This window comes from Pseudopodoces humilis, chromosome 1, assembly GCF_049639895.1.
Source record: "Pseudopodoces humilis isolate 2021_Gansu_Grassland_sample_001 chromosome 1, ASM4963989v1, whole genome shotgun sequence".
In the NCBI taxonomy this organism is placed as follows: domain Eukaryota; kingdom Metazoa; phylum Chordata; class Aves; order Passeriformes; family Paridae; genus Pseudopodoces; species Pseudopodoces humilis.
Window position 1 is genome coordinate 86970483 of NC_142200.1, and position 25488 is coordinate 86995970.

At 38.0% G+C, this 25488-nt stretch overlaps 1 protein-coding gene across 2 annotated transcripts; it reads right to left on the reverse strand.

Annotated features, from left to right (window-relative positions):
- Nucleotides 1-3583: 3583 nt before the first annotated feature.
- SLC35B3 (solute carrier family 35 member B3) lies at nucleotides 3584-23796 on the reverse strand. 2 transcript variants are annotated; one of them, XM_005525301.3, is made up of 10 exons: nucleotides 23705-23796; nucleotides 20981-21256; nucleotides 19602-19723; nucleotides 17591-17745; nucleotides 16030-16137; nucleotides 13871-13968; nucleotides 11060-11152; nucleotides 10531-10642; nucleotides 7492-7561; nucleotides 3584-6446 (listed from the first exon to the last, which is right to left on the reverse strand). In XM_005525301.3, exons 2-10 carry the CDS (start codon nucleotides 21179-21181, stop codon nucleotides 6296-6298), a joined length of 1110 nt encoding a protein of 369 aa, XP_005525358.1. In that variant the 5' UTR covers nucleotides 21182-21256; nucleotides 23705-23796; the 3' UTR covers nucleotides 3584-6295. The 2 variants fall into 2 exon arrangements, with proteins under 2 accessions (XP_005525358.1, XP_087917805.1); XM_088061679.1 differs by lacking the exon at nucleotides 11060-11152.
- Nucleotides 23797-25488: the final 1692 nt, after the last annotated feature.

Sequence of the window (25488 nt, forward strand, 5' to 3'; positions counted from 1 at the left end):
TTTGGAAGGGACCTTCAAAGGTCACCTGGTCTAACCCTTTGCAATGAGCAGGAACACCTGCAATTATATCAGGTGCCTTAGAGTCCTGTCCAACATAACCCCGAATGTTTCCAGAGATGTGGAATCGACTGCATCTCTGGGCAGCTGTTCCACTGGTTTGCCACTCTTGTAAACAGTTAATCCCTTATACCCAACCTAAATCTACCCTCTTTTAGTTTGAAGCCATTACCCCATCACAACAGCCCCTGATAAAGAGTTAGTCCATGTTTCTTGCAGACCCCGTTATGTAGTGGACTTCTGCACAGATCTGCTCGCATTAATGCTTGCTGCTACAGAACTGCATTTAATGGAGTTTATAAGCAGACTCTGAACAAGTGAGAGAGCATCTACCACAGCTGTCCATGTTCATGCAAAATGCTGACAAGGAGGTAGCAAGCAGTGTAGCAACACTTCCAGCATATCTGCAGATCAGGTGCTGCACTAGAGCAGCAAACAGTGTTGCAAGATCTAAATGCAGAAAATAAAAAGCAATTTTGAACTCCTTCTGTATTGACAGTACCAAGTTCATCTATAGGTGTCTTGCATTTGCTCTCCGAGTCCCATACTCTTGTTTTGCACTGAGCAGCTGTTACCAAATGAAGGTGTCTCTTCTCACAGGATTGTGGTCAAAGGTACTCCCTGTTCAGCCAGAACCATACTATCAGGTGTTTTCAGCATGGCTTTGCCAGTTCCAGCAGTTACTGTAGCCAACTCAGAGATACTCGTTTTAAGCATATTTATTAACAATTTTTAAACAAGAGAGAAAGTGGAAGACAGACAAAGACAGCAAAATTAAATATCACAGAGTGACTGAGGTTGAAAGGTGCCTTTGGACATCATATGGTCTATCCTCCCCTGCTCAAAGCAAAGTCACCCACAGCCAGCTGCTCAGGACCATATCCAGTTTTTGTATATATCAGTGATGGAGACTTATCAACTTCTCTGCGCAATCTGTGCCACTGCTCAATCACCTTCATAGTAAGGAAGTATTTCCTCCATTCAGAAGGAACCTCCTGTGTTTCAGTGTGTGCCCACTGCCTCAGTGCTTCACTGGGCTCACAGAAAAAAGCCTGGCTCCCCCATCTTTGTGCCCTCCCTTCATGGCACAATTGATGGAATTCCCCCCAGCCTTCTCTTCTCCAGGATGAAAAATCCTAGCTCTCTCAGCCTTTCCTCGCAGGAGAGATGGTCGAGTCCTTCATCATCTTCATGTCATTTTGCTGGACTCTCTCCTCTAGCTCCCATTTCTCTCTTGTGCTGGAGAGCCCAAAACTGGGCACAGCACTACAGGATGAAAATTACAAAGTAAAACTTTACACTTAAAATATAAGTAAAATAAAAAAAAAAAAAAAAAAAAAAGAGGAAGCATGAAACTGAGAAATCTAACAAAGAAAACATCGAAATAACCTAGAGAAAAGCAATACATTACTAACACACCTCAAAAAACCAGCACAATAGCACAATCCAGGTGTAGAGAAGTGTTAAGTCAGCATTGTATTCTGACTATTTGTGCATGAATGTTCTTTATTGCAATAGTCTTTGCTTCTCTACAAGCAAAGCGATACAGACCCGACAAGGCATCACAATGCTTAATTCCTCATGTGATGACAATTCCTCACAGTTTTCCCATGGCAGCAGCTTTTGACTAGTAGCAAGGTGAACAAGTCACCTTAAAGTGAAGGATATTATGTTTTTCCTAAAACTGCTACTGTGTCTGGCTTGCTTCCACAGCAGCGCTCACAGAAAACAGAACAAATCAACAAGAAAATAACATTGCAAACAAGCTGCAAATAAAATGCAGAAAAGCTATTTTATGGCTGTCTTATTCTCCCTTTAAATTACACTTGTACAGAACAAGGAACAGAAATGACTTAACATCTCTAATGCTGGGGGTAAAAGAAAACTGGGCTTATATTGGTACCATTTCATTTAAAATACAGATGGGCTCTGCTGGACTTGGGGCACAGAATAACTGAGGGTATTAACATCCATTCCTTGCTCATCACAGGCTTACCAAGGCAACTTTGGGCAAGATACCATTTATGCTACATCTCTGAAATGGAGATAGGGCTTTTCTGCCTTATAGGCAAGACTGAAATTAATCTCTATAAACTGTCTGAACAGTTAGGAGTTTTATATTAAATATTAAAATTAATATAAAGTCTTTTAAACAGGTAAAATGTAAAAGAAAACCCCTTCCACTAATAAATTCTGAGCTATTAACTAAACCATATATAAAATCCCTCCATAAAAAAGTATTAATCCATTTAATTATTTTCTTAACTTGTGAAGTTTACTTATTATTTCCTGCCCTCCAGAGTATAGATGCAATTTTATACCTCTTTTCAGAACAGTAAACAACTCAAAAAGTTTCCATGATTGAACAAGCAGCAGTCAAACGTGAGAGGGGCTTGTTTGTGCCTGGAAGCATGGGAGGCAGAAAGAAAAGAAACAATTAAGACACACCAGGTTAGTGAGGAAGGCACTTATTAAAGAAAAAAAGAGGACTTTAAATAATTTATTTCCTCTTCCTCTCATTCTCACAGGCAGGAAAGGGAGAAGAGAGATTTTCTTGGAAGATGGAATGAGGTCAAGGAGTTAACTCACATGTGCACTCATCAAGACCTTTCTAAAAATAATAAGTATGAAAGATTTTTTCATGGAGAAAATAGGATTTAAAATAATCATCCAGATGGTTATAAATGATATGATAGAAAATCTGGAATGTGACCAACTGCAAAAGGGTGATGTAAGCCCTTAAATGCAGGAATACAAACCTGAAACAATCCACAGTGCATAAACAGAGCATGTTGAAAAAGGAGTTCACATCCAAAAGCAAGACAAGTAGGAATGACATAAAGCCCAAGCTTAGCTTAAAATGTTTGGTACGTTCAAAGCACAGGAGTGGTAAAACAAGATTAAAAAAGAAAACCAAACAGTTTAATGCAGGATCAGGAAACACTGTAGGTTTGGAGGGCAGGGTACACACAGGTACCTGTGTAATTAGTTCTGATGATGCTGATGTACTGAAATACAGAAGCAATCCACTGCACATTCAATTACTTCATTACTGAAGTGTGCCAGACAAATGCAAAAATGTAATATGAAAGCAACTGCAAACACATGCTGATTTAGGAAAACAGAGCTCCCTCAGCTTACCAAAGCTGAGGCAGAAGCAGGTATCACAGAGGTAGATTGCTGACATCAAAGAAGATCCTGGTCAAACTTAAATTTTACTGAGAATTTCAATGCTGTTGTAACTGATTTCTACATCATAGATTATTTTTTTATATATATATAGAAGAAAAAGATGTGTAGCACAAGAATAAGAAGCAACTAATTCACATTATATTTAGACAACAAATTTTCTGGTGAGAGAATTGAATGTTTTTTGTCTATAGTTTCACCATGCCTACTGTAGAAGCCCAGGAGACAGTAAGTATAAAATGCAATAGTTAGTATCACCAACCTTCAGCGTTGGGAGGGGTTAACCAACATCCCATTATAAGTGCTCTTACACAAAAAATAAATAATTTACAGCTGATTTGTGGACAAGCCCTTATTCATATTTCATAGACAACACAAAACCAACACACATATTACAGTACAGAAGACTCAATCCCAAAATTTTGTAGTAAGAACACCTGCAGCTTTGTAAGGTTTTCTAAACTTGCATGCACTACGAAGCTTATTAAAAAAACCCCACAACCCCACAAAGAGCAGTTCACTGAAATTAAGGTTTTCTTAATGAAGGCATGAAACTGCACAGACCATGATGTGTGGCAAATTACTCTCACTTGTGTGTGCATTTTCTTTAACACACATATTGTTGATTGGCAAGTACTAGACTCACACCTACGAAAATAAAGAGCTGACTCTTAAATCTATGCTATTAACAATAAACCTACAATATCCATTTGTATATAAAAATAATTTTAAGGTACATCAGTAAAACAAAACATACACTTCTACAGTTAAGAAAATTTTTAAAAAAATAAATCAAAACTTCCCCTAACAATAGCTCATTAACTCAGTCCTGTATACAATAAAGAATAAATTAAAAGGTGAATTATTGTGATTACTATTCTCTCCAAATAGAGAGACAATAGAGACAAAGCTGGATTATATAAACAGTTCTGAAACATACATATTTTTGAATTCTAGTCAGAAATGTGAGTGAGTTCTCATCTATTTAAATAAAACAGATGCCAAATGAAATATATTTACTGTGACTTTCTGCATATATTGTAGTTTTCACATAATTTCTTTTCCTGAAGGTTAATAAAGTTTCTCAACAGGCAGAGTTTACAGATGGCAGAACTATGACTGTAAAATTATCTAAACCTCGCTGGAAAGACCAACTTAATTTAGTGAAAAGAATGCAAGGGAATGTAAGAGTTGATAAATATTACAGGGAAAGAAGTGTATCAATCCCCTTGACTTGATCAAATACTCTCTTACACCAAATTTGAAATTGGAATGCTTTATCATATTTTACCATAAAACTTTGGCTGCAACATGAAAATGGACAGCCATGGCAGGCCATCTGTCTCTTTCAACTTGTATCTGTTCATCAAATTCTCACCTCTCTACCTCATCCAGGACACAATTGATCATGCAGCAGCAGGGAATTTAAAAGCCAAAATTGTCCCATGCAATAAATTCTCCCAACCTGGCAACAGTGGGTTTGTATGTTGAGAGGCTTTGCTGACACTCCAGAGAAGTGTCAGCACTGGGAACAGTGCAGTTATGTCAGCACAGCTCTTCTCTTGTTCATCCCATCATGCTCAGACACTATTATTCCGTGCTCTATTCCATAACACACTTAATATGGTAGATTTGAGCTACCAAATTAATAAGAAAATTTTTTAAGGCACATTTTGTGTCTGTGCTTTGATTACAAGCTCCTTTGAACAGCAATTCTTCTTAAGTGTCTGAAAAACATTCTGTACATCTTGAATATTTTCATCAGCTAGTATTTTTGACAGAAGGCCATCCTGTGAGATATTTAAATTCCTTGTATGTTCTTTCTGACTATATATTTCTATTATCCAATTAATTTTTGTCTAAGTTGAAAGAACACACACCAAGATGCATCTAAGGAACACAACAAAAAAACCATGACCACATAAGAACAATGATTTATAAGATGATTAGTATTTTTAAAGTGCTGTTGATAAATATATAAAATGAAAGAGATGGCAAGCTATTCAAAAGCAAGTTGACTGTGAAAGAAAGAGATAAATGGACTTAGTCTTCCTAAATTCACGATGAAAAAGACAGACTGGTAGCATATTGTCTCCTCCTGTCACTGAAGAAAGAAAATTGTAATCTGTACCCTAATCCTCTTAACTTCATCAGAAGACCACACAGACTAACACAATACATATTCCAATCACATTAGCTGATGCTGTTATTATTTACTCCAACATTGAAACTGAAGAATTTTGATTTAATGATAAAAATTTAAGGAGATCTCCCATGTCTCTTTATACCACTATGATAGAGAGGGCCATAGGCTGCTAAAAATTCTGTATTTCACCACAGATTAAGCATATAACAGTTTCTTAAACCACTGTTTCAATCTCACCCCATTCAGCCCTAAAAGCCCATTTTCCCCTAGCAAAAGCATGAGTGTTGACTGCACAAACTCAGACTCAGTTTTGTTACTTGCAAGCAATACCCAAAAAGAGTAACACTAGGATTTCCATAAAAATTTCAATTATTACAATAAATATCAAGGTCTGTGATGATCTAAACAATAACTTAAAAAAAACCCCAACATTTTTATTTAAAATGTGTAAGACAACATACTGTATTCTAAATTTTCCATCTTTAAATTCACAATTCGGTCAATCAGTTGGTGATTAATACAGTATTACATTTAAATTACCCCACCTAGACAATTAACACAGAACCATTAATCTCAGATCAGCCAAGTGGCCAATATTATTAAAATGCCCAAACTAGTCTTCTACTGTGTCCCACTTGAGTGCAGCTTCTCAGCAGTTTGCCAGGAGCTGCTGTCCTTCATTGCCGATAAAACCATCTGACAGTGGCCTACAACACCATTTGTGATGAATTCAAGTGCTCTGAAGAAAGGGCTCACAAAAGTGTGCATTTATAGAAATCTGCAAGCAGACAATATGCCTTCAGCTCCTTTGGTTTCAATAACATTCCCTTTGGAAAGTGAATCAGTTGAAGACTTTTCCAATAAAATAGTAAGTCAAAGTCTAGACAAGGTATGAACCACTGTCTATACAGTTTGTGACAACGTCCTTGATTTTCTTTCTTCCACACTTTTCTTCCAAAGACCAAGCAGTGAAGGCAGTTTGATTTTTTCCATATTCTTACTGTAAACATTAAGAAATATACCAAGGACAACCAGTAAACCTGACCACACGTACCTAGAGGGGAGGCAGAGGAGGGGAAAAAGGTTACCATTAGCACTTTATCTGTAGCAATTACATACCAATATTTGTGGATTAAACAAACCTTACATTAAGAAGAGTTGAAGAAAAAACCCCAAAAATCAGTGGGTTCTGAGACAGAATTTCCCTGAATCTTTATTATTATTATCCTTCCACCCTTCTCTTTTCCTGTCCTGGCTGGAGAGCTTATTAAAATGCATTTATAAGTTAAATAATAACTAAACAGTATCTGCTCTTTCTCACATGAATAAAACAATCCTGAAGGGTTTTAGTATGTTTTTCCTTCCTATGGTTACGAGAGCTATAATGTCTGTTACTGGTCCAAAACGTTTTCTCACTCGATGCCTTATATCCATACTTCCCAAAGTAGGCACATTTTTGTTTCAGCTCTCCATTCTTTTAAGCCTCAACATTTTTAGCTGAGGTACATTCCATTTGGGATTTGCATGCAAGCTTTTTTCTTATATCAATTTGTATACAGAAATAAAATAGAATTTTATGTTGTTTCAAACCTGAAGCAATTAAAATCAAAGTGGCAACTTAGCTGCATTTTTCAATGTAAGCTCTTTCTTAAAATTTAAAACAAGGGAATAAACCCAAGCTCAAACATTTGGCAATTTAATGTATCAAGATAACACAGTTATTTAAAAGGGCTAGTTAAGAATTCAAATCTGAGCTTATAAAAGCAGGAACAATACCATAATGGAGAAAATCCCTTCCTTTAGCCAAAATTTCCACTAAGAGAAAGTACCCAAATAATTTATTATGTATCATAGGTTTTTCTTAAATTTTCTTTGTTGTCTTCCAGACCTTTAGAAAAATGTAAACTCTTTTCTCTACCATGATTAGCATCAACAAGCCAGTCAATATTTACAGTAGATCACCAACATTTGTAGAATATATGAAAAGACAAGCACTGAACCCTGAATATGATTAATTAGTGTTGTTATATTTCCATGATGAAGAACATAATTTTTTTTATAAAATACTTTGCAATCCACAAAAAGCTATGAATACTTACTGTAACGTGAATGGCTTTGCAAAGAACAAAAAAGAAAGCACAATGGTCATTGCTTTTCTTCCTGTTGTTACTGCAGAGGAAAACAAGTATTAACCTATATAAGAATTCAGTTACAACAAAAGAACATAACAAAGGCTTAGCAGGTAACCTCATAAAATGTCTCACTAAAATGATGATCACACCCTTGGTGCAAACACAGACTGCAGATGCACCAGTGCAGAGCAAAACAGCACTGGAACCATGTGATTTTTGTAAACAACTGTGTCTGTAGTGCCATCTCATCACACTACCTTCAGCAAGGAAATTTCCAGAAAAAGACTTACGATTTAATACCTTCATGCTAATCAATCCACAGTGTCTGAGAGCACCATGCAAGTAACTGATGATATAAACTCATCTGTTAAAGCTTGGATGTAAACCAAAGACCAAAGGTTAAATATCTTGCCATTTCCACCTCGTGTTATTATAACTCCATGGTGTTTGGGGCTCTGTTTGTGGCTTTATGTGGCTTCTTTTTGGGCTCTATGAGTGGAATGAGATGATCCTCTCATCATTCTTTTGAAGTTACAAAAAATTTCCCTAACATTGCAGGGAATTACAGTTTTGTTTAGAAGCCTAAGAGACCAAGGATGTCTGACTTCAATGACTGCATTAGGAAGTTTTCCTCAAAACCACTAAGAGACATTCTTCTGCATGTGATCTGTTCACTAAAAAGAATCAAAGTAGTAAGAAAGTGGAGAACACAATCCTGTTTCCAAAATAGAGACAAACTCTTTGGTTGTTGTGAAATTAACTATAGCTCCAACAATTATTTGAACAATTTCAATGCTCTCTGCAATGAACAAGGATAAAGCATTACTAGGAAATTGTGTACCAGGAAACCTATGTAGTTTACCGCTGAAACAAAATCAATAAATGAGCGAAAGTTGTAGAAGATGTTTAAAAACAAAGTAAGAATGCAGCCAGGCACACAAGTTTAGCTATGGAGGCTAAGGGCCTGAGGTGGTGTTATTCTATATGATGGCACAGGGCTCTCACTTGAGAAAGACCCCAGTACACGGTTTAGTAGGTCTGCACCTAAAGAATATATTTTTTTATTATCAGAAAATATTTTGCTTACCATGAAGTTCCTTTTACAATACCATACTGGAAGGTCATGTTTGTGTAACTACATCCAAATTAGTCTTACACTTGTCTTTGCAACACACTGGCAAAAGGAACCAATGACTACTGATGTATTTTCACAGAGTATTGGCTAGAAAAACAAGTTCCATTCTTCCCAACTCTACCCCATAAACAAATATTCACTTAAGAATGTTTTATAGGAGAAGAAACAGCCTTCACTACTGCTTCATCTGCCCCAACTTCAACTTTTTAGTAATAATATTCTTTTTACATTTTGAGAAATTTATGCACATCAAATAAAATGATTTTCTATTTCATGAAAAATTAAAGGAGAATGAAAAAGAAAATTGAGTTTTAATTAGAAAACAGTTTACAGATGAATAATTTAAAAAATGGTTAAATTACTTCAGTTTTTCTAATTACAATTATTTCTGTTCTTTCAAATCAGTTATTAATTAAAATATTTATGTAACCATTTCCTTCTAAATTAAGTGCCTTTTCTTCTTTTTCCCAATTAAGTCTGATAATTTCTCATTCTGCTAATAGAAATACAATTTTCATTAAACTCTTTCACCCCACTCCCCTCAAGAAGGGGGAGGGTGGATGGGGGAGGTAGGAGGGACAGTAATGAATGTGGTGTTCTTCCAAGGCACAATAAACACTTTCATATTGCTACAGGCAAGACAGAAAGGGCTGAAGTGTTAGGATTGTCAAGGTCAGGCATAAGAAAACCTGGGAAAGGTTTACTATTCTAGGGCATTTTTAAACTTTTTATTTTTTAATACAGTGAGACTTTTTTTTTTTTAGAAGAGGTATTTTAATGCAGGAAACAACCCTCTCCTCTGGGTCAATTTCCAGTCAGGAGAGCTACTGAACTTGGTTAAAAGCAAATATGAAGCTGACATGCTGCAGAGGAAATAACTGATAGGAAATCAGAGCATGCAACCCTCAGGTCAGAGAACAATGATGTATTTTCCCCTCCACTACTGTGAATGAAGTAGAGCATCAACTGACAGAAAGCAGGGTGGTCTTTTAGGGGAAGAAGAAAGGAAAGTAGCTACATGACATTTTGCTACACCTTCCCCCCCACCAGGCCCTTGTGACTAACGTTTGTTCTTTCATGCGCTTAGAAACAATGTCACTGCCTACTATGGCTTTCTAGAACATCCTTACTTTCCCTTTTACATTTTAAATGATGCACATCTTTTTGTTTCTGTATTTTCCTATGAAGACAGTCTGAGAGACTCGGGATTGCTCAGCCTGGAGAAAAGAAGGCTCTGGGGAGACCATATAGCACCTCACAGTACCTGAAGTGGGCCTTCATGAGAGCTGGAGAGGAACTCTTTACAAGGGCAGCTAGTGACAGGACAAGGGAGAATGGCTTTAAACTGAAAGAGGGTTGCTTTAGATTAGATACTAGAAAGAAACTCTTTACTGTCAGAGTGGTGAGACACAAATTGTCCAGAGAAGCTGTGTCTGCCTTATCCCTGAAAGTGTTCAAAGCCAGGTTGGATGGGGCTTTTGAGCAAACTGGTCTAGTGGAAAATGTCCCTGTGCATAGCAGGGGAGTTGGAACTAGATGGTCTTTGAAGTTCATTCCAACACAAGTGATTCTGTGATTCAGTTTCAACATCTCCATTTAGAACAGTGTTTGTTTCTGCACTAGACATAGCACAGACTATATGCAAAAGTTTACTTAACAGGCTCTTCATGGTTTAAAACTGTGTCACAAAAAGAACCAGGAAGCTCTCAAACACATTCTACCATGTGAAGATCCATGCTACACAAATCAGTCAGCATAAAGAACAGAAAAAAAGGCAGAGTAAGAACAATTCTCAAAAGCTCTGTCCTAAACAATAGAATAGGATTACTTTGTTTTTATACAAAGGCAGTAAAAATATAATTTGTTCATACCTGTTACAGCGAGAAGGGCACCAAAGATTTTAATCAAAGCTAGAACAAAGGATATGCCAAAATACCCAGTCAGGGAGAAAAGGAATGCATAACCATAAGTCTGAACTGGATGCTGCAACAATAAAAAAAGCCGGTTAGGAAAATGTAAAACAAACCCTGAGGTATCGCAAAATGACATAAAACTACAGACTTTAATCAACTGCTTGAGCAATAATAAGCTGTTCAACAATGCATTCATGCAAAAATCCTTATTTAATTTTAGTTAAATAATGGAAAAATAATAATGAAATTATAAGCTCATAAGTCTGGTCCTGTGATTTTGTTGCTTTTTAAAACATTACCATATCTTATACATCAAAGACTGGAAAAACTTGCTTACTGTATGAATTATACAAGTAATTCAAACATTAACCTGTTTACATGATGTAAACAAAACTTTAGAGAGAGAAGTGATGAGATTTTCAAAATCATACAGAGCAAGGTTTTCCAGTGAGGTTCTTCAAAGAAAAAGGCAAATCTTTACACCTACCTTTGAGCAAAATGTTACTGCAGGGCTTAATCCACTAGTGCATGTTAATCCAAATAAAATATACACAAAACCTATTGAATAGGAATACAAAACCTAGAATAGTGTAAGAAAAAATAATTACTAGGTGATACTATTCAAAAGGACAAAATCAAATGCTTTCAGATGCTTGGCCCTATTAATATGCTCAGCTTCTCAGAGATGAATTTGCAGCATTTGGTGACACCTTTACTAGCATTTGCATAATAGTTGATGTACAGTGAAAAGTCAACAATAAGTGTTAGACATATTCTTCCTACCTACAACAACATAAAAGAAGTCTGGAAAGCTAGTCAGTTAATAATATCCTGAGGTCAGTGTCAACCACGGTAAATCCTCCAAGTTCAGGATTTCACAGCCTAAATAAAACTTCCCACAACTATGCAATTTAATAGTCTGAAGAACACATTACACATACATCATTTTCTGCTACTTGTCCAGTAGAGTGAAGATCTGTATTACATTAAATGTGCAAAGGGTAGCACAGAATCACCATGGACTGCCAGAAGAGTCATGTAAGTTTCATCTGTGTGACTTTAGTTCACATGCATGGCACACATGCATGATGGTTATGGCATACAGGATTTTCAAATATGACCAGCTCAGTGCTCAGAACACTCAGGAAACAGATAAGCTCTCTATTTTGTCTGCACCCTTGCTCAATTCATAGCTACACTGAGCAACAAAACAACCTTCATCTATCCTTTCCCACGCTGAGTCAACAGAAGTAGAAACTGGAACTGTCCATTGATCCATCCATCCATCCATCCATCCATTCATCCATTCATCCATCCATCCATCCCTCCCATCCACTGGGAGGCATTCAGCTGTTTGGACATTTAGTAGCCTTTTCTTGTGAAAAAGGGAATGAGTTAACGGAACTATTCTACACAATACTGCCTTGGACATCCTGATCTACTGCGCTTTCAAAACTCCATGTCTGGTTTATAATATCTCAGTTTTTGGGAAAAGTCTATTAAAAATTGATAGCAATTCCAGGAGACAACAGAACACTTATCACTGCTCTAGAATAAAGAAGGATGAACACACATTTAAAGAGCAGACCTGCTTTCAAACACTTAAAAACCAATGACCTAATCCTCAGAGCTTTTATTTGACACTGTTTATACACACAAAAGTCAGTCCCTAGTTCATCACTTGCCTCTGCATGCAGCTTGTCTCCCTAAGTACCCAAGGATTTCACTTTTCACAACCAGGAATAAGCACCGCATTTCTCTTTCCTTGTTAGGCAGTGTAATATATGTCACTTCCACCTTCCAGAACAGTGGTTACTATTTCAGCCACAAGACATCTTTCCCCCTCTCACAATTGCTTAAATTCAGGGCAATTTCCAAATTTGACAGAATAAGAGAGACTCTGTGGATAACAGGATCCTTTCATTTTCGATTTTCTTTCCGGTTCACTGTCCATTAAACATGATCGCCAATTCAGATTCAATTTTTACTCACAGTCTCAAATATATAAAATTATTGCCAAAATTCTGCTTCAACTTCTGCACCAAATTCTCTGAACAAAATCCTGAAGCGTAATGTCTAAACCATAAACAAAACCTTTATGCTCTAAACCAGTACACTCATCCTCTGAAAGGAGTATACAGTATGAGGACCAACATTTGTCAGACTAATGCAGAATAAAAAGCAAAGTCCTGGAGACAGCAGGAGTTTTGTAGGTAAGGCAGCAACAACTGTCACACACGAAGTGGGCAAGGAAACAGCTACAGATTGCACTTTAGTTTGGATTTTGGAAATGACAGCTATAGAAACCTGCACTAGTTCCTCATTAGCTAAATCTCTGCCCCCAGCAGCAGTCAACAGAAAGTCAACTAAGAAAAAGTACAAGAATAAAAACAAGAATACAGTGACACTTTAAGGTATATAGTCTTCCACTTTCCAGAAACTTGTAGCTCAAACTTCTTGAGCCTTCCTAAATTATTTCTAGCTTTAAACAAAGGTTCCTTCTAACTTTTTCTCTATTTAAGAAGCTATTCTCATGCAAAACTAGATTTTTCTAGTTAAATGTCAAATACATGCCAAATACAGAAAATAAATTTTAGTAACTTTTTATTTGTGGCGTATTCATATCATGCCTTTTATAGTAAAAAAAAAATTACTGGTATTTACTCAACTTTAAGAGAAAAATACATCAAATTCAAATAAGTTTTGTCTTAAAAGAAAAATAACCTCAGACCATATGGACAGATAATCCACATTCCAAATAAGTATATTAAAAATACTGAGCAAGACATTTTCAAAATTATGTATTTCACTGAATCAGGAACAAAAATATTCACCCAGAGTTTTAAAGATTTCAAAAGATTTTAAAAAAACTCCCTCCCAAGTGCTACCACACTCTAGAATATGAAGTATAGCATGTAAGAAAAGCAACATGTTCCATGTAACACATGCCCAACTATACCAGAAGAGCAGTGTGTATTTTTCAGAGATTAAGTGCATGATCATACCAAAAACACTACATCGATCTCAGGCCTGCAGGGTAGACAAAGGAACTGTTGATATAAATGAGTGCTTCTGTAGCTGCAGTATACATTTGAAGTTGTACACAGAAAGCAGCACCCTTGAAAGGTTAAAAAATGAAATAGAAAAACCAGCAGAAGTCCTTAGACAAACAGAAAACCCCAAGAACAGTACACCAAGAGCTTTTCCTTTCATAAGCAGGAGAAAAGTCCCATGCTTTGTCAATGTAGGCCTTGCCTATGATAAAATGTTATTTTAAAATTGCAAATAGGGTATTTACCATTTCTGAATTAGAACCATTGTGCAACTTCATAGCTTTTTCCTGTACATTTCCTATAACTGCATCTGCACAGAGGGCAAGGGATATTAGGACCACACCTATTAAAACAAACAAACAAACAAAAACCTCTTCAGAATATTCATGAGCAAAATACGGGCAAAAAGTCCAAGGAACATAAAAATAATAACCACCCCTCCCCTCTAACATATTCTAACCATCAGCAAAAATAATTCATGACACATTTACAAAGCAGTGCCTACCTCCACTCTCCCTCCACCAATTAACCCCTGAGCACTGTGTGTGTCTCTAAGCTTGATGGGAACATCTGGACATTGCTATAAAGAAGACAGCTGTAGTTTTTGTAGGAACAGGAGTGACAGAGTATCAGTTGCAGTTAGTTAATGAAGATAAATAACCAGAGAAAATACTTTCTTTGAGTAGTTAATCCCACATTATTTTTTTTCCTGGCAAAGGCAAATAAAAATGTTAGATGTAAAGGTACAACAAATGCAAGAGGACTCACAGTAGAAATCTTTCATTACTGAAACATTAATTTTTAAAAAAACCTACTGTTCAGGGATGGTTTTAGATTACCATTTATGCTCACAATGAAGTCACTACACAGTCACCACTGTAATCATCTTCCTGATAACAAAAAACTGATAACTCTAGTCATGTCAGTCACAGCTCATTTCCCAACCTACAAACTTTCATGACTGTTGTATTTAATGATGGACACAGGTTGAAATACCACCTTTCCTAAGTATACAACATTGTAGAAGATACTAATCATCAAAATGCAAATCAAAACATGCTCTAGTTTTGGCTCCTTAATGGATCGTGTCAGGAAAGAAACTAGAAAACTAGAAACAAGAAGTGTTTTACTTTCTTAATCCTATGTTCTTAGAGTCAGAGGTGGAAGATTTAACCTTTTTAAGGCCCATGAAGTTTCGGGTGGTATTTTCTTGGCAAGAACTTCTAAACCAGTGTTTTTGTTTGGGAACCATTTCCTTTCCATGGCTAGACTTCCCAGGTCTCTTCATCATTCGAAATTATCAGGCAGTGGAAAAGACATGGTAACATGAATAATATTGGTAATGCTAAAAATATAGATATCTCATCAGCATGGATTCATTCTCTGGTCCAAAGATACAATAACAGCTCCAGCTCAGCAATTTCACTCTGTAAAGTGATGGATGCATGTCTCCATGGGCATTATCCATCATGATTCATGTTCCAGCTATGCTTAATGGCCCAGGTACACCACTGGACAAATGCATGGTTCAGCACTGGATTGAGATGGAAAGGTTACCTGGAACCTGAAGCATCTCCATGCATGGAGAGTGCGCGTGGGGACAAGAAAAATGTTATTCTTATGCCCATTACACAGTTTGGAGTGTGAGAATTGTTCCACTCCTTGCAGCAGTGCTGAGCAGAAGCAGCAGCAGCAAAGCCATGGATGAGACCAGCAGTGTTGTATTGGATGTAAAGCGTGAGTAAAAACAATTGGAAAAACTGGACCTAAGTTAGTTCTGAAAGAAATCTGCATGGAGACAGTTCTACACAAATCATCAGAATGAACTCAGGAATTTAGTTATCCTTTGTCATTTGAGAAAGAAATTCAACTAAATTTTTAAACCTAAGCAGGTTAAAATTCTTGCTTTGCTTCTGATTTTAGACAGGATTAAAATGTGAGAACTCCACCTAAAACTACAGCAGATCTGACTGAGATCGTCAATTAATATAAAGTAAATGGTTCTGAAACGGAAAAATACTTAAAGATTTAACTAGAAAAGACAATCTTTTTAAGTTTTAAAATGTTCCAACTGAATTTTTGAATATTTATATATTTTATATATTTATAAAATATATAAATATATATATATATATTAATTTTTTGAACATTTATTCTAATATATATGTACTGGGGTAAGTCTTTCTTGCGAATACATGAGCCATTTCAACCAAAAGGGCGCAGTTACAGTTTGAATAAAGGTCTTTTCTGCCACAGAGTTCTGCTAGAGCAAATCTACAATGAAACTTTCATTTTCAGTAGGATATCTGAAGGCACTCCAGCAATAACTCTGAACTTCTATGCAATGTTTATTGTAGGAAAAAACAAGCATTTTCTTAAACTCTAAAATATAATATGTCTTTACCTGTCAAGTTGAAGTTTGGTGCAACTGTGCTGTCAGCTAAAGTAAACCATATTAATCCAAGGCTCATACATAGGGCAGCAGACACGTCTACAATATTATAACGTTTTCCTACAAAATAAAAAATACAAAGCAAGAATGGACTGTTAACATTATCAGAATTTCATGTTTATCCTGTTTAATAGACTAGAAGACAAAGGAAACATTGTTCCAATGTCATTCTTCTACTTAAACAGAAGACTCAATGCTCTGGTCTTTCACAACCGGACTTAGTTTCCTCTACAACAGAAATTCCCATCACAGGGGAGGACCCTAATGGGGAATATCTGATTCTTGTGACCAGCTTTGGTTTGATTCCACAGTTACAGCACTGGCACAAAGCACATCCTCCCTGACAAAGCATTCTCTTAGCAACTTCAGGACAGCTTAGATGTTTCTTAATACTTTTCCCTCATACAAGACATTTTGGCTGCCTTTACTGATCAGAAAGAAGTCATTTCCAAACACTAACAGACAACTTTGGTACTCTGAGAGCCCTACATTATAGTTTGGGAGAGATGGGTAGTGGAGGGGAATGGAAAAAGAAAGTAAGGGCATGAAAAAGCAGGTACCAGTAGATCTTGTTCCAAATAACATTCTTTGCTCAGAAGCTGAACTTTGAACATAAGCTTCCAAGGGAACTTTGCTGAACTGAATTTTTTTAACAATAATATTAAAAAAAACAGCTTCTGAGCCTACAACACTATTACAACACAAAAAAAATTTCACAGAGCTATAGGGAAATACCAGTCACTTTGCATTAAAATGATAAAAAATTACTCTTAATAAAAGGTAAATACTGTGTAGGCATGTACATATGTAAAGCTGAAATCTGAAAATTCAGCTGTTTTTCAACTGGAAGGCCAGAATTACCTCCAGAAACAGAAATACAGCATTCTAGATTTTGTTCCATAATACTTGTCCATGTGGAGTTTTACTGACTAAATTTTTGTGTGTTGAACACAAACTTTTATAACATACTTAAGTCTCCCAAATCCAGAGACACTGATGTATATTTATTCACATAACTATAACCTTTATCTGTTTTTCTCCATATTCCATTTTCTTTTCTTGGAATATACACTATAACTTCAGGACTAGCCAAAGATATGCAAAATCAGGTGTATTTCTGATTAAAAATTCAATTCAAAATTTAGGAATTATTCTTTTCAAACAAGAGTAGGGATTTTCTTCACAATTCATGGTTGGATTTTTTTTTTTCCATTTCAATATTGAAATTGTTTAATTTATGAAGTGATTTGCTTTAGAAAACAAACTTACACTTAAAATTAAGAAAGCTTGCGTAAAAATGAAGTTTTGCAAGTGACCTGTAGAATGTTTTCCCCCACATTCTCTGTTGATCTAATTATATTTGTACTTTTTTTTCAGAAGATGCTTCAAAATTTCTCATGTTCCCTCCTAAAGGAAAAATTCTACCAGCAGAATTAAAAAAAGTACAGGATTCCATCTATGACTGTCTCCCAAAGAAACAATTTTTAAAAAATCACCATAGATTAGCACTTACCTTGTATAAAAACCCCACCTATCATAACTGGAATCAGCTTACAGCACTTGAAGATGACTTGAGTAGGGTAATTCAGATATCCTAAAGAGGTATTTGACAAACCCATAGTTCCCACTGTCAAAAATGCAATTATCATGTAGGTTTTGCCAGGAATTCTACAAAATATAAACATACAAATCTTGGCATTACAGACTCATCTAGAGGAGCTTTAGCTCAGGAAGTTCAGGTAAATAAATATTTTTGTAATACAACCTCAACATCTTTCTCACTGAATTTCACTCAATAGAAATTTAAAAATGCACATAAATGTCTGACTTCATATTTCATTTCTTTCAATTACTGCAAATAAAAAGCACAAATACAAGACAATAAAAACTTTATGACCCATGAAGCATTCACATAGTAATTCTTTAACTGCCTTCTGAGGAGGTATGTTATTTACACAAGAATCAAGATAATGGTTTCAGGTTATTTGTCAAAAGAAAAACAGAATATTGGTATACCGAGATAACCTGGATCTTAGTTCTGTCACAGGTCACTGTGACAATTTAGTTGGTGGAGTTTTCATGTGAAACTTGGTATTTTCAAAACGAAGAAAGCTGAAAAAAGTACCACTGTTTATGAAACTCAACAAAACTAAGAGAGCAGTGATTCAGGTACCATGAACAGAGGGGTTCATTGAACATTTTCAGACATTTGGTTCACAATTTGATGAAATTATCACCTCATAACAGATGATCAAACAGTTACTTTTGTGCTCACTTTGTGATCTTTTTACAGTTATTGCTGTGCATATGTTCAGCCATTTTTCATGCATATTCAGAACCACACCAAGAACATAAGGAGCTGTCTTGCTGCAACCCTGTAACTCATTATGTGATGTGCACATACTCTGAGGCATGCACAAAAAATTTAAAATTGAAGAAATATATATTTCTACATATCTACAAGAAGATGCCTAGGTTATAGAAGATAAAATATATTTCAGATCTACATTTCCAACACAACTCAGTTGTAGAGTCATGCTCTGTAAGCATTATTAACTGCTAATAAAACCCCATAAATACTAGTAACCTAGAAGGTAACTGTGTCATATTATCTGATGTATTTCAAAAAGTCAGATAATTTGAAATATAAGCTGTCAGTGTATAAAATAAAAGGAATAATTTATCAAAGTTATGTTGTTTGGTTAAAAAATAATTTTATAATCTAAAACCAGTATATGCAAAATCATTCAGTGCTGACTGCAGGTAAGGAAAACTATTTATGTTCAGCTAGAATATAAGGCAACTTTAAAATTCAAGTATGCCATGATAGCCTGTATTCAAATTTCCAGAGTGCCTCAATAAACACTTTGCAGAGGCATGGATAGGAGGCTGCAGAATGGCTACACTGAGTCAGAAAATACCCCATTTCCATGGGATTCAAGACATCAAAAATCTCCTTGGTCAATTGCAGTAAAAACAAAGAACAGTCTTGTGGCAGAGCGTTATGAGTGCTGTCTTAAATGAAAACTACAACACTTCAGCACATCCTTTGAAGCAAACCCACTCAGCCACACAGCAAGCAGAAAGCAGACCTTTGACACTCTCCAAGATGCAGAGCATATTACAGGAACCTCTTGGTGAGGAGATGCCAGTATTTGAGGAAAACATATTCACTGACAGATGGCTTCAAGTGCCGTGAAGTGCATTGGCTCTATTCTAGATGTGATAATCCCAAGCAACACATATATGAGTCAGTCTCTATCAGCCACCTGAAGGATACAGTATGTTCTGTAAGTGGGACAGTGACAGCAGAGTCAACGAAGCTACTTACAGGTCTGAAATCCAAGTGGTTTCTTCTAAAATATTCTCTAAAATTATCCAACAAATTCATTTTCTTTTATCTACAGAACTGCTAGCAATGCCTCACAGTACTCACATTCAAAAAATATAAGTTAAATTTACCATAAGTATTGAATACTTTTAATTTCATGGACAGTGGGTAAAATGCTTGGAAAAACACATACCTTCTTCTTTTGTCCTGAATCAACTGCAATTCTATTAGTCCAAAAATGGAATAAAATCCAAATTGCACTAAAGTGAGGTACCAACCAAAAGGTTTAAAACCTTCCACTGAAAATATCAATTCCTATAAAAACAAAAACCCACCAAAGTCATGTACATATTAAATGGACAAAGAAATCAACAGACCTTTTTCCTTCATGTACATGCAAATCTAGCCTTTGCTGATGCTGGTTATTAACTAGATTTATCTGCCATACGTAAATTGCAAAGTATTGAAAAAGAAAAGACAATTTAGATTCTCCAAAATGAAACAAGAAAATTTACTGCTGTAAATACATTAAAATTAATGGATCAATTAATTAGGGGAATACATTTGATCCATTAGTAATTATCCCATAGTACAGATGGCTTCCTACCTGCTTTTTTGCTGTTTTTTGGTTCATTTACTTCAGTAGATTATTTTTATTCAGATTTTATAAATATCTCAGGATAAATTTAATACAAATTTTCTCTAACAAACATGCTTACTGACAATTTTCAGCTATTAGGAATGCACACCTAATATTCTGAGTGCCTACATTAAACAGCACTTGTGAATTCATAAATTTGTATGCTGTAGGAATATTTTAAACCAGAGAAATTTGTTACTGAAAAATAGCATACACTACATAAAGACTTATGTATATCTTATGTGTATCAGTTATAAAAATAAAAGGCTACCTAATACTTGCCTTTTTGAGATTCTGCTTTTAATTACTGATCGTGTTCTCTTTTTTGAAGTAACTCTATGTTAACAAACTTCTCAGCTACTTTTGAAAACTGCATTAGAAACTTGATTTTTAACTATCAAGTTTTTTAATCACTGCTTTACTGAGAATACACAGTGAATTTAAAAATAATTTAAAAAGGGGAACAGAAATGTAGCTGCTCAAGATAAGAGAGAAAAGATTAGCAGAATTGTAAATGTTTAACTAAAATGGCATAAACATTATGCTTCTTTTTAACAAACTACCACAGTACATGTTTTAGCTCTCTTCTGATAGCAGAGAGAAAAATAAGATGACTGTAAGTGTACAGTACTCATGGAACTTAGGGAGATCTAAAGGTTGCAGCATCAATGAAGACTTTGGTGTATCTTGCAAACAGAAGTAAAAGATTAAATTATGAAAGTCCAAGCAATCTAAACTTTACAGGTACATGAACCATAATGGAAACTTAGATTATATATTACTTGCTTTTCTTGAATACTGAAAGGCTGACTTTGTAATAAATATCTACTTTAAACATCTATACATATTAAAATACACACTATATTATTATGCTATTGAAAAAGAAAAGGGGTAGGAGGAATTGGCCTAAGACACAAGTTCATAATATTTACCTGTAAATATCCATAGATTAGATAAAACATAAAAACTCCAGAAACACAGATGAAGAATTGAGTAGGTTTGCTAAATTTGCTGAGATTCATGCCAAGAACTACTACATCATCTACTGATTTGATATGAGGAGACATAGCTTGAGATTTGGAAGGTACACTGATGGAAATGTATTTTCTTGATGAAGTGAATTTCAGATCCATGGTTCCTGGTTCGCTGCATTCGGGGCTATTGTTGTCTTCTGCCTGCTTTTCTCCTGCGTGTTTTCTGTCTGAAAGCTGAAAGAAATGCTAAATTAGATGGGATATAACATACAGCCTTCCAACAACAACAGTAAATGAATGTGACATTTATAAGGAAAATGTAAAGGTTTCGGAGTTTTGTTGAATTGTTTTTATTCACAAATTTTACTTATCTTTTCTGATGCCCAAAGTTAACATCAGTTACCTTTGTTAACACCAAAGTTAACACCAGAGGCCATCAAAGCTTTATGAAAGCAGTTTTGCTTCATTCTTGCACTTGACATAGCAAACAAACCAACCAATCAACCCCAAAACATCAGCAACAGAAAACCAGTTTGAGTTTCTCAACATCTCTAACTGGTCCTATCATGTACTCACAGGAGTGACTGCTTGGGAGAGAAGTGATCTCCATGACCAACTGACAGTGAAAGAACTGATATTGAAGCACTGTGGTTCTGCCTCCTTTTCTTCAACTTCTCAGCAAAAGTCCAAGACAAGTCCATAATATGGGAAACCTTGCTAAAAACTACAGATTTGAGCCTATGACCAGCTACAAGCATGGAAGTAGAAGTTTACCTCTCATCCTCTATCATTAGTGGCTCAAGAGTCCAAAAACTGGGAATTTTAGTGATTGATAAGAGAGCTTGCACAGCATCAAGGCCTCTTCTTTTTCTTCCTCTGCCCACCCCTGCAGTGAACATCCCGAGGTTTGGACAGCAGGCTGGGAGGGGGCACAACCTGACAGATGACCTGAACTAACCAGAGATATTCCATAAAGTGCCATGGACAGCATGGACAAAAAGTGAGAGGAGGGGGTTCAGGGAGGTCAGCCAGCTTTTGCTCAGGAACTGGCTGGACATTGATCTACCTGTGGGAGGAGTAATCATCTTAACATCACTGGTTTTGGTTTGCTTCTCTTTTTCCATTTTTTTTTTTGTCTAGTTCTTAAAAATATTTATCTCAACACATATATTTTTTTTTTACTCTTCCTTTCCTCTCACCCCATCCCTCTGGGGGTAGTGAGGAATGTGAGCAAGTGGCTTTGTAGTGCTGAGCTGCCTACTGGCATTAAATCACACAATTAACATAATCTTTGATTTTCAATTATTCCTATTAAAAATATTTCCTCAGGAACACCATCAGATTTTACAGTCTCTCCACTTAATTCTTTTGCAGATTACCGGGTCTGTCATGAAAGCAGTAAGAAATACTTATCACTCCAGACACACCCACGACCATCCATTTCATCCAGGTAATTCTTTCTCTACATCCTTCAGGAAAATTATGTAACCACTAAAGAAACTGTAAATGTATGTATGTACTTGAAACAGTCTCCACCAACTAATTTCATTAGCAACAGTGACAGAACTCTTCTGAAATTCACTGTGACTTCTCAAACTGATATTTTTCCAAGTATGAAAACGGTTATTCCCACTCCTCTCATCAAAATCCCTCAAGCAATTAATTCACATCTTGAACAAACATACAGCAAAAATCTGTTTTATGAAGAGTTGAGAGCTGTCCTGATTTGTGTAAAATACCAATTTCCCTCTTTTCCTTCTTCTCCTAATGTGTAAAAGTGTAAACAGATTCCTTAGATCAAAGACTTCATGTTTCTTCCCCTTTAAAAAAGTCCCTTGGAGATCAATACTTCAGCCTCGCACACAAAATAGTGATTATTACATGAAGGAGAAACAAATGAAAAAGTGAGTAGAAATGCAAAATTTCTTTGGCCTCCAAAAAGTTAACGATTTGTAGTAAGCGTGGAAAAAGCATCACTAAGGAGCTCGACCCTTGGTTGGCCAAGTTTTTTTAACACTGAAGAACATCTGTTAAACCCATAATTTTGGCAGAAACCAAAAAGCGTCTTAGTAGGCTCAGAAAAACTGCTCGCCTGAGACACACAAGGCAAAGCCCCACGTTGCCCTTGGCCATGATCCTCCGGAGACTACGCCAGAAATACTTGGTGGCAGGACAGCAGCTGGCACCACAACCGGGATGTGCCAGGTGACTGGGACGCCAAAGTCCATGTGTGGGAAACCTGAGCAGATACTTTGCTTGACGCTACCTGCGTCCTGCTCCGGAGGCAAAAGAAGCTAGGGGATAGGGTCCAGCGTGATCCCTGAGGCTTCCTGCCTGCCCACTCCCCTGCGCCGGGAGCGATCCCTTCCCGAGTGCCTGCCAGCTGTCCCGGGCAGGGCTGGCACAGGCCGTTCCCACGGCAAAGGGAACGCCTCGCTGCCCACGGGCCCCGCGGGACGCCGCCTCCTCGGGCCAGCCGAAACCCTCCCAACACTCAGTGCCAGCCTCCTCCCGCTCCACATCCTGCCCCCGGCTCCCCTCACCGTCGCGCCCATGGCCCCCCGATGGCGGGCGACGCTTCGCAAGAAGCGACCCCGCCTCCTCCCCTCTCGCCCCCCGTCCCTGAGCGAGGGAGGGAGGGAGCGAGGGAGGGAGGAGGGGGAAGCGACCCCGCCCTCGTACCTGTCCGGCGGGCGAGGAGGGGCCCGGCGGCTCCGGCCGGCCGCCTCCCGCCAGCGCGTCCCGCCCGCCCGCCGGGATGGCTGCCTCCTGCGGGCCCGCGCCGGCGGAAGTGGCGGCCGGGAGGCGTCAGGGGTCGGCGCGAGCAGCGAGCGCATCGACACAGCGCCGCTGACTCGCTCGCTCGCTCGGCGTTCCGCTACCCCGCCTGAGGCGGGCGGGGACGGCGCCCTCCAGCTCACGCGCGCTGTGGGCGGGGCCTCAGTGCCAGGGACCGCCCACCGCGCCTGAGGGGCGGGGCGGGGGCCCGAGCCCTCGTTCCCGGTTCCCAGCGTCCGCTCCCCGCTCCCGGCTGCCAGAGGCGGCTGCCGAGGGCTTCCCCACGTGTCTCTGGGGGACACCGCGGAGATCACAGAATCACAGAATCGTTAGGGTTGGTAGGGACCTCTGGAGATCCAGTCCAACCCCCTTGACAAGTCAGGGTCACCTAGAGCAGGTGACACGGGAACACGTCCAGGAGGGTTTGGAATGCCTCCAAAGAGGGAAACTCCACGACCTCCCTGGGCAGCCTGTTCCAGTGCTCTGCCACCCTCAGTGTAAAAAAGTTCTTCCTCGTGCTCAGGTGGAACTTCTATTTCAGTTTATGGCCATTGCTTCTCCTCTTTCCGAGCACCACTGAAAAGAGTCTGGCAACATCTTCTTGGCATCTGCCTTTGACACATTTACATGCATTGATGAGATCCCCTCTCTGTCTTCTCCAGACTCCAGACTGAGGGCCCAGCTCCCTCAGTCTCTTTTCAAAAGAAGCTCCAGACCCCAAATCGCCTTTGCGTCTCTCCATTGGAACCTCCCCAGGAGCTCCTTGTCTTTCCTGTACTGAGGAGCCCAGAAGTGGACACAGCACTCGGGATGCGGCCTCACCAGGGCCAAGCAGAGGGGCATGATCACTTCCCTCCACCTGCTGGTCACACTCTCCCCGATGCATCGCAGGGTACCTTTGGTCCTGCTGGCAGGGCAATAACTCCGCTGTGTCCTGCCCCTCAGAGAGCAGCCGGGACGTGGGGAAGGAGCCCAGGGTGGCAGGAGCATGGAGACGGGCTCCTGCCTGGGTTCCCTGCAGCTGCCAGGAGTGACAAGGACACCCGTGGGGGTGCCACGTCGCCTCCCAGGTGCGCTTCGGTCAGGGGCTGCGGTAGCTTCCCAGCGACTGGGACTGCCTTAATGCCCTGGAAAAGCCCCCCGGAGCTGGCGATCGTATTTCACACCACGGTGATAATCAAGAGTGTTTGGAGTCCTGCAGAAGTTCTTTTTCGAGGTTTTGTTGATGCTGTACTGTTCTGATGTGAACAATGAATCACCCACACAAAGCTGCTGCTTTCATTAAAAAAAAAAAAAAAAGAAAAAAAAAGAAAGAAAAAGACAAAAAATGCGTTTAGAGAGAGATATTCTTGTGATCATTCCACGTGAGGCTGAAGGAAGGAAAAAATAAAAGTATTTAATAATGACAAGCAAAAAGGTAAATGAGAGCAATAACAGCAGAATGCATAGAGCATAATGACCAAAGGAATCAGGTAAAGAACTTAGAAGAAAGGTAGCTAAAGGCATTTTGGGCAAAATGTGCAAATTAGATGTAGCTTGAAAATACATAAAATCCAGTTATTATTCATATCAGTCTATAAAATGGCTGTGCTGTGTTTTCTGTAATTATGTGCAGAGGTATTTGACATTATACATAATCACTACAGGACAATAGATATATATTTAAGAAATTCAAGCCTTTATGTTTA